Source organism: Trifolium pratense, linkage group LG6 (genome assembly GCF_020283565.1).
Source record: "Trifolium pratense cultivar HEN17-A07 linkage group LG6, ARS_RC_1.1, whole genome shotgun sequence".
In the NCBI taxonomy this organism is placed as follows: domain Eukaryota; kingdom Viridiplantae; phylum Streptophyta; class Magnoliopsida; order Fabales; family Fabaceae; genus Trifolium; species Trifolium pratense.
Genome location: NC_060064.1, coordinates 20,780,366 through 20,790,241, shown reverse-complemented (window position 1 = coordinate 20,790,241; position 9,876 = coordinate 20,780,366). Strand labels below are relative to the sequence as shown.

At 32.5% G+C, this 9,876-nt stretch overlaps 2 protein-coding genes across 2 annotated transcripts; both read left to right on the top strand.

Annotated features, from left to right (window-relative positions):
• On the top strand, nucleotides 1-2,940 carry LOC123893271. The gene is made up of 5 exons (XM_045943207.1): nucleotides 1-159; nucleotides 396-495; nucleotides 2,365-2,426; nucleotides 2,504-2,550; nucleotides 2,632-2,940. The coding sequence occupies exons 2-5, from the start codon at nucleotides 416-418 to the stop codon at nucleotides 2,650-2,652; spliced, it is 210 nt and encodes a 69-aa protein (XP_045799163.1). The 5' UTR covers nucleotides 1-159; nucleotides 396-415; the 3' UTR covers nucleotides 2,653-2,940.
• A 1,746-nt stretch (nucleotides 2,941-4,686) lies between these two features.
• On the top strand, nucleotides 4,687-8,374 carry LOC123893146 (protein SCO1 homolog 1, mitochondrial-like). Its single transcript, XM_045943069.1, has 7 exons — nucleotides 4,687-4,953; nucleotides 5,095-5,286; nucleotides 5,383-5,473; nucleotides 6,490-6,717; nucleotides 7,230-7,319; nucleotides 7,412-7,544; nucleotides 7,950-8,374. The coding sequence occupies exons 1-7, from the start codon at nucleotides 4,810-4,812 to the stop codon at nucleotides 8,059-8,061; spliced, it is 990 nt and encodes a 329-aa protein (XP_045799025.1). The 5' UTR covers nucleotides 4,687-4,809; the 3' UTR covers nucleotides 8,062-8,374.
• The last annotated feature ends 1,502 nt before the right edge of the window (nucleotides 8,375-9,876 follow it).

Below are 9,876 nucleotides of genomic sequence, written 5' to 3'. Positions count from 1 at the left end.
ATGACCTTGCACGTGTGTGATTGTCTTTCTCAGTCTCGTATATAAACGAAACTGAACGCTAGCGTCTCGCATTTGAATGCGTTTATCCGATTCCAGAAACATCTCCAATCTTCTTCCCTAACTTCACAATCCAACAATTCATTCCTTTATCCCATCAAGGTTTGCAATTTCTCCCCATAATTTTCATTTTTTTCCCTATTTATCAGCTCTGATTTTTTATTATTAAAACCCTAGTTTTCCTCTTATTCAAACCCGAATTTTCTTAGGACGAGAAAAATAGAGGTGAATAAATTTAGGGGTTGTTGAAAAATCCATGTAAAGTTTAAATTTTTGGTTTTAAAATTTAGGGTTTTTTTTTATTTATTTTAATTTGTTTAATTTTGAATCTTATGCAGTTTGATATTGACGATTAAACATGGCTGGAGGTGGCAATATTTTGGCTAGGGCTATTTCTTACTTGGTCAATGAAGTGGTTGTTACTGGTCTTGCCAACAGGTGCTTTTTTTTTTTTCCTTAGATTTTGATTTATGCATGTGATTTTTGAGGTTGTAATTGTAAGCTTTTTCTCTGATTGTTCCAATTAAGAGAGAAAGAGAGAGGGAGAGAGAGATAGAGAGCCTCAAATTTCTTAGATTTTATGTTGAGTTTGAGAGATTTGCTGTTTTGTAATGTTAGTTTTGCTTGTTCTGGTTTTGGGAACCTCTTTAGATTCACATGCTTGTGCATTCGTTAGAACAAATGTCGTTAGTCGAAGATTTGTTTGATTTATTTGGTCAATTTGTTGTGTTTTTGCATTGTGGGCAACACAAGACGACATAAACATTGTGAAAAATGGAAAATTTTGAAATCCGAATTTAATCATAGCTCTCACTCACATTAATATTGATTTTTTCAAACATTTTTTAATCACAGATTAAACATGACATCAGGATAGTTAATTACATACTATACTGCATCATCGTTGTATGAGTTTTCCAACCTTTTTCTGCGATATTTTCTTGATTTCATTTTCCCCGCCAACAGATACGGTTTGAAACCGTATCCTTTTTCCTCATACATTGGGCGCAAAGAAAACGAACACCTTTATTTTGAATCCCGTTGAATCTAACCCCAACCATTTCCTGTTAGTCTTGCTTCTGGCTAAGTATGGTGTTTTTCAGCACCCTCTCGGCCTCTCCACTGCTTGGCATCCTCTGCTGATATGCTCATCCACTTTCTGTCAACATATGCCGGCTGATCTTCCATGTTCTGGCTTTTGAGTCACGCCGCTATTGGACGCCCTGTTCATATTTTCCCTGTGCTGTCATTAGTTATCAATATGTTACATGTTTCTCACAATTAGAGACATAGTCGTAGTTAATAAGAAGTTAATAGGTCTTGAGATAAATGGACTGGTTAATAGCAACAGAAGCCAAGGAAAGAATTAAGTTTAAGCCTCTGTGGCTTAAAGTAACTAAACATTCAAAACAAAGTTAGAATTCAGAACACACGGAAAAATAGAGGTGAGAAAACAAAGAAAGGGCAACAAGAAATAAGTTGAATATCATCTTATAGGCAACAAGAAAACAAGGAATGTGATTAGTGCTGCCAGCAGACTGCAGAGGTAGAAGGGCATGGCAAACAGTCACATCCTTCTTATCCTGTGAAACATCAAGATTATAGAGTGGAGACTGGAGACATTATTTTGCAGTAACAAAAACATACTTTTGATTCATAAGTATACGATCTGTAAGAGCATAGACAATAGATCAGTTCATTCCTTTTTTCTTAAAGATTGAATTAGTAGTTTTGGCTCTAAGCTCGGATGACAACAACACTTAAACCTTATCCTACTAGGTGGGGTAGGCTTTATGTATCAAAGTCAAACGATACAAAATTTCCTATTATGAATCGGATAGGATGTTTCTCTTTTAATGGATTGACTTACATTTCTTTTTGTCTCCCTCTATCTTTATTTTAACTATTGGACTATCCATCTGATAAACCCTCTTCACATGTGTTTCTATCGGTATTCTAATCACATGTCCAAACCGCCTAAGATGGCACTCGACAAGTTTTTCTAACCGTAATTTTCTCTCTAATAATTCTATTTCTAATTGTATATTATCTTGTATCTTGTATACTCATTCTTATTGGCTATTTGTCAACAACCCAAAACCCTTCACTGCTTCCACTAACTCCTTTTTTTCCAAAGCGTGCCCCTCCCCTCCTAACTTCCAAACTGACGCATAAGGTGCTCACGAGCCAGGTTTTCCTGTTTTTGAAAGTAAATTTAAGAGAAATTCATTTTATGTCATTACTGCATAGCCCTTTTTTGCTTTATACCGGTTTTCCTCATGTTAATGTTTCATTGTGGTTTTGCAGCCCTGCATTTCAGAGGTTTGCAGTGAGGACATCAAAGAATATTGAAGTTATTTCAAAAAAAGGTACTACAAGTAGCATACTGATTTCCTTTTATTGACATTGTGAACAAATCTGTTTGACCTTTGTGCTATTCTGGCAGCTGATCAGAAGCGACAAGAGTTTGCTGAGCACCTAAGCAAATTGGAGGTAATACACTCAATGATAACATTAAATCAGCTATTGATAATTTGTTGTTCATCTTTTTAACTTTTGATTTTTCTCATCCAGTCTTTCAAGAACCAGCAGTGATTCTGTCATATTTATGGTGCTTTGCTGAAGGATAATAAAGTCTAATGCTCTTTACCAAAGATGCTGGTGGAGAGAGTATGTAAATTTCTTTTTTGTGGTCGGTTTTGGTTTGTAGCTCACGAATGTAATGGCTTCTTCCAGTTTGTTTGCTTGAACCAAATACAAGATTAGGATACTAATGATATTTTATGATGTTGTGTTACGGACTCGGTCCATTTCTATTTGAAACTATTGACTACTGATTACAAATGGATGATATAGAAATTTAAACAGCGATATTTTTATCAATGTAAAGCTAAGCTTTACACTGGGATTTTATAAAATTTATATCGGTTAAAACGTTATTGAGAGGTGTAACATTTGGTGTCAAACTAGTTGGTGTCAACGGATCCTGACTCTTTAATTATATTTCACCATCAATGTGAAGAAATAATATTATATGATGCGCTAAGAAGGTAAACTGCAATTGAATGTATTTAATGTTTACAAACATATTGAGCTTCCAAATCCAATTTGCATGTCAATAAATCCAGTATGTATCGAGCGAGACTGTTGCAACTAATTTTATGCTAAGTTTAGATGAGGCTGGGATTTGGATTCTCTGAAGCTGAGTAGCCAGCAAAGTGTGAAAATCAACCATATATGATTTGTTATTGAATTGTTTACTTTAGTGGAGTCTTGTCTATGAGATCGAGATGTCCTAATATTTTGATCAAATATAAGAATTTGAAAAAAGAGATTATGTCTGGGTTTTTTTAAAGCTAAAGAGATTCATACTATCTAAATTTTTAGTATTTTGTTTATGTTCCTTGGTGTCACTTAAATCCTTAAGTAGGTGTGGATAATAATTCTGAAAATAAGTGTATTGAGCTTTGACTTAAACAAAATTATTTGAAATATCATTGTGATTGTTCTTATAGAGGCCATTAAGAACTTCAAAAAGTTTAACTAGACATACGTTTGGTATAAGAGTGAGTCTCTTTTTGTTTTGTTTTTTTTTTTTTTTTAATATATACCAATTGTCTCTTGAAGGTGTTTAAAAATATGTTTAATATTATTCTAAACGATTAGAACTATACAAGAGCAATATTTTAGGCCAGTCAGAAAAAGATCAATGATATTCAGACGAATTCCAAATATCCAAGTGACCTTTCGCGGAATATGTGTGACTGCTTTCATAATTCAAGCTGGCATGGTAAATCCTTCTTGAGTGTATACGGATGATGAATTGGTTCACGTGATAAGAATTTTGGTTCCCTTAAACATGTGGTCAGGGGAAACATGTGATCAGGGGGTTTGATTTCTGGCTCTGCAAATTGTGCAGTTGTGTCCATTCGGTATGATTCATCAATATTGATGTCGGGTTGGTGTTGGGAGCTATAGGATGCATTTGATTTGTACGAAGAGAAAAATTGAATATAACTACTATTATACTGTGTTTAATTATAAATCTTTGTTTGGAATTAGACAAATTGGAGTCAAAAATCTGGACAAAGACCTATTTGAAATAACTTATTTTTGAATATATGTAAATAAATAAGGTTTATGCCAGTTTATAAGTTCTCATTAATGAAAACTGTATTTTTATAAATTATTTTTTCATAAACTATCTTGACAAACTCATAATAATACATAAAATCTTATTTATTTACATATGATGTTTTGCATAAGTTAAAAAATAAGTCATTCCAAACAAGTCCAAAAACCAATTTTTTTTTATCTCGAGTACTAGTTTTCTAAAAAATCCAAATAACTTTTTGTACAACAAATATTTTATTTTATAAGATAATCGAGAGGGAAGGGGTCAAGGGAACCCCAGTAATCCACAGTTCAACCGCAAGGTTAGAAAAGTCTGGCCAATAATTGTTCCCATCAAGAATCGAACTCGAATTCTCTCGAACAATCCATTCTAAGAAAGTTGGTTAACCACTTGAGTTCAATATCTTGATCACCTTAAGCGAATTTCTATCTGCTAAAATATTTGATAAAAATAAATATAAAATATTGCAATAACACCCTAAGTTGAAGCCGTGATTGAGTAGCAAAAGAAACGAGTGGAGCATGAGGCATGATCGACCTTAAACCTTGACGTCTTTGAAATTACAATCACAAAACCCTCATACTTTTTCAGATTCACACAAGCATTTCATCAAACAAATGGCGTCCCTCATATCCACCAAAACCAACCACTTTCGCTACGCTTCTCGCTCTCTCATCTCTCACCTTCTCCGCAATCCCACACCCACTTCCTCTCTTCTTTCACCATCACTCTCTCCTCACCTTTCACCGCACCCTCGCCAAGTTCATTTTCTTCTCTTTTCACCTTCAATTTCATTATTATATAAAGTTCATTATTTTCCTCTAGTTTCTTTGTTTTCTTTTTCCATTTCAATTTGGTTTGTTCCAATTTTCATTTTTTATCACTTTTTCATGAAATTTTAGGTTGAGAATCAAGGTTATGGTAATGGGTCGTTTATGCTATATCAGAGATTTCTATCTAGTACTTCTAATCAAGATAAACCACCATTGAGTAATAATAATAATAATTCAGTTAAAGATGATCCTGGTCAAGGAAAAGAATCTGGTGGGGAAAAGGAACAGAAAAGTGATGCCGGCAAATCTATTCGTGGATCGGTGGGTATTATAGTTATTGTAGCAATGTATGTAGTTCTTTTTCATTGAGGATTTTGTGTTAATGTGCTTATTTGTTTTTGGCATTATGTGTTGCAGCCGGTTTCTTGGTTGAGTTTAGTTTTTCTGGTTTTAACTGGAGCTGGATTGGTATATTACTATGACAAGCAAAAGAAACTACATATAGAAGGTAGATTACTATGGTGAGTTAGTTGAGTAAGTGGATAAGATATATGCATGTGGAGATTATCTCAGAATGGTGTCTCTGTTAATTGTACGTCTTTTGGATTCGTTTTGTTCACTGAATTATTGTTGCGACATATCAGATGAATCTAGGTGTCAAATGTTAGCATTTAACCACTTAATCCACCGGAATCTAAAATTAGACAGACATGTCTCAACGAATCGGAACTAAGCTATTTGTAAGCAATTAGTTTTCTTGTAGAATACAAAATTAACAAATTCTGACTGTATGTCTTATAGAATACGAACTTGGATTGTATGTCTTATAGAATACGAAATTAACAAATTCTGACCGTTGAATCATGTGATATTATCATCTACCTGATCATGCATATCAAAGTTCAAATAATTTCGACATTCGCAGTTGTGATATCTAGTAATGGACATTTTGTATTTTAAGTTATATATATATATATATATATATATATATATATATATATATATATATATATATATATATATATATATATATATATATATATATATATTATCCGTTGTTGTAATGTAATGCCATGAAGTATTGATTAGTTTTCGATTTGCATGAAATTTTATAAACTGGTCCACTTTATAAGAACTTCAAATTCATTAGCCCGATCAATTAAGTTTTTATTTGACAGAAAGGTATTACTTACTGTAAGTGGTAAAGTTTGATACTTTATGTGGTATGATCCTTTTGCGTTATTATTTTTTATATAATTCTATGATTTATATAAGGGATTCTTCAAAAACATAAGGCATGTGTTCACTACTTGTTGATTATGTAGAACCTTAGCAGAGTAGTCAATTCTAGTTTGAGGGTGAAGTTTGTGTACATGATATCATTATCATGCCATATCTTTGTTCCTTAGTGGTAGCATGACAACAAATTAGATTAAGTATTTTCATTTCCTGTTGCATTTGAATATGATTCTTAAGTATCACCGACGTTTTCTTCATTTATTGATTCAACTTTTATTGCTGTAGAAATACATAGTGCTTCAGAGGCAGTTAAGCAAGGAGCAGTTAAGCAAGGACCATCTGCAGGAAAAGCTGCGATTGGGGGTCCATTTGAGCTCACCAACCATCACGGAAAACGTGTAACTGAAAAGGACTTCGTGGGTAGATGGACATTAATGTATTTTGGTTTTACTCACTGCCCAGATATCTGTCCTGAGGAACTACAGAAGTTAGTAGATGCAGTTGATAAAATAAGTAAGTGTTTGTTGGTGACATGCTGCTGCATTGCAAACTAAGTTTCACATTGAAATAGACGCAATAATTCTCATTGCATTTGTCAATGAACTCATGTAATTAAAATAATGTGATGTCTGAAATAGTTAAATTCCCATGAGGTGCATGTGTGGGTTTGCTGTTACATGGCAATAGTGATGAACATGAGTTGTTAGGATTTAGGCCCTGTTTGGATAAACAAATTAATTAAGTGCTTATAGTATAAGCGTTTTTCATATAAGTGCTTATTTATAAGTTATTTCTATAACAAAAGACACAATATAGTTAAACTGTTTCCATATAAACTATGAACTGTTTTCACAAGTTCTCCCAAACAGTCTTAAAGTGTTTATGTCACTAGATAAACTCAACAAAGTCAATCCAAATAGGCTCTTATAGACCACATGAGAAAGCACACTACAATGTTTTAGATATTAACGTTGTGATGTTGTACAAATGGTAATCATGTCCATTTCTCTTTTGGTTCCTTACAGAGGAGAAATCTGGAATTCAAACTGTGCCGGTTTTTATCTCTGTTGATCCTGAGAGGGATACTGTTGAACAAGTGGCTGAATATGTCAAAGGTGATTCTGTCATACTTCATGAATTACACTTTATTATATCTCATGTCAGTTATTTGTTGCTGAATTCTAATTGAATTATTTTTTTTCTTCAGAATTTCATCCAAAGTTAATTGGATTAACCGGTAGTGTAGAGGAGATAAAAAGTGTTGCCCGTGCATATCGCGTTTATTATATGAAGACAGCAGAGGAAGACTCGGATTATCTTGTTGATCACTCTATTGTCATGTATGTCATTTTATTCCTACTTCATATATAATATACTATTGGCTTCTTTTTAGAGGAAACAAAATTAGAAGGTATAAGACTTGACTGGAAAATCAATTGTTGAGATTATGATCTTATGCATGCACTTGAATACCAAACTACAAAATCGTTTGATTTCACTATTTCAGCCATTGATTTCCTCACCTTTTCCTCCAAAATATTCTTCACTTTAGATGAGTGAAATCCATTGATTTCCTGATAACCACTATCAAACGATTCTCTTTTTCATTTTCCTTTCTTGTCTTTGCATATTTAAAATTCTATATGCCGTTGCATCTGCAGGATTATATAGCTGTTACTTACATACATAGGATGATTCTTGTTGAATAATGAACACTATTCTTATAACATGTTAATTCTTTCCAGATACTTGATGGCGCCTGACATGGGATTTGTAAAGTTTTTCGGCAAGAACAATGACGTTGACTCACTTACTGATGGAGTAATTAAGGAGATAAAGCAGTATTATAAGAAGTAACATGCACGCCTGCGATATTGATAGGCACCTTTTCTTCATTGTTTGAAAGAAATTGGCATTGAGTTTAGGCTTTATGGTAGAAAACTGAACAACCAAGTCTGAATATAATTTGAAGGCTGGTTCCTTTTTAGCTGATTTTGGAGATTTGACAGTTTTAAAAGGGCAACTTAATTGATGTCTTTGTTTCAATTTTCTTTCTTTTTGACAGAGTCATTGTTTCAACTTTCAATGGTTATATTGTACTTGAAAAAAATTAAAGAAATTTTGAGATGCAACAATATTCCAATAACAAAACAACAACGTTCGTTAAACATTTGATTTATCTTATCTGGTATCCTGAAATTAATTTAGCAGTACTGTGGTTTTAGTTAATTGATCGATGTGAGACATTGGAATATGTTCAATCTTATATAAGCCCTCACACTGGATTCATAACTTTCCTATATTTGCATATTAGCATATATATTTTTACCTACCGAAATTGGAAGCAGATTTTAGACATATATATATCATGAATCAAATCCTTACATTTTTTTTTTGTCATAAAAAAATCCTTAACATATTTTTCATTTATACTTCAAAATATTTATCTTTATTATCATTTATCATGACGAATAATATTTTTGTAATGTACATATTTCAAATCCGGCTGTGGCATCTCATTATCCACTTTGTGGCTGGTTTTTATTTTTCTTTCTTACTTTTCATATATGTCTCTTAAAGCTACTCTATTATATTGACTAATTCATCGGTTTCTATGACATGATATGGACTAAACTTACTCTATTATATTGATCGGTCAATTGACTTGAAAATCGGAAAAAGTCAGGCTTGAGCAAACAAGAGAGATATGTATCTATGTAAGCTAAAAAAGCTTCACACCCTCAATTTCTATATTATCCAATAAAAAATTTTTTACAAGTATAATCGAATAAATTAAATAGCACAAGAATTGCATTTCGTTTTAAACAAGAAAAATTGTAAATTTCTTAGAGGAGAGTAAGAGTAAGCAATAGTTATGTTATATGGTACATAATTTTAAAGGATAAGAAAGATAAAAAAAAACCACCAAAGATAAATTATTCTCACATATAATTACATATAATCTCTACTATTCTTCTATCTTTTATTTTTTCTTCGTTCTTTTTATGATATATTTCTTTGACATGATGCATATTGTGGTCAGACTATGGATGCATACATAAGAGAAAGCTAATAGCGGCGGGGATGTCGAAGTTTCCATGATTTGACCCGTTGTATATATTTTGAGGGATACAACAGGTGTCAAAGAGTTGAGTTCCTCTTTTTTCTTTTCTAGTTTGAATATGGTAGTTTTGTCGAGGTCTTTACATATTTTATTCTAATAGAAAAACAACAAAAAATATTGAAAGGCAATTTCCTTCATTGAAAGGCAATTGTTAATTAAAACCATTAAGTCAAGTTCTATGGATGTGCTAACAGTTATTTTGATAACTATATGATAACAGTTTAATTACTTTTATTACATGATCATTTGAATGTTGTTGTAGTCATGCATTTACTTTTTGGATACAAAACAAAGTTTAAAGGAGATTTGGAAGTTATTGACTTAACCATTTCTTGGCATTTAGTAATTATTTAGAGCCAATCCAAGTAAATGTGACACAAAAGTTGAAGTCTGCAAACATATAAATGTATTTATTCATTTGTAACAAAATCCAATCCAGGTAATATCCAAGCTTCAGAGAAAAATATGAAAGACTTGGAGCATGGATCACTCTCTAGTGAGCTTAGTGAATGATCCATTCCACACATAAATACATTTATGTTGCATAT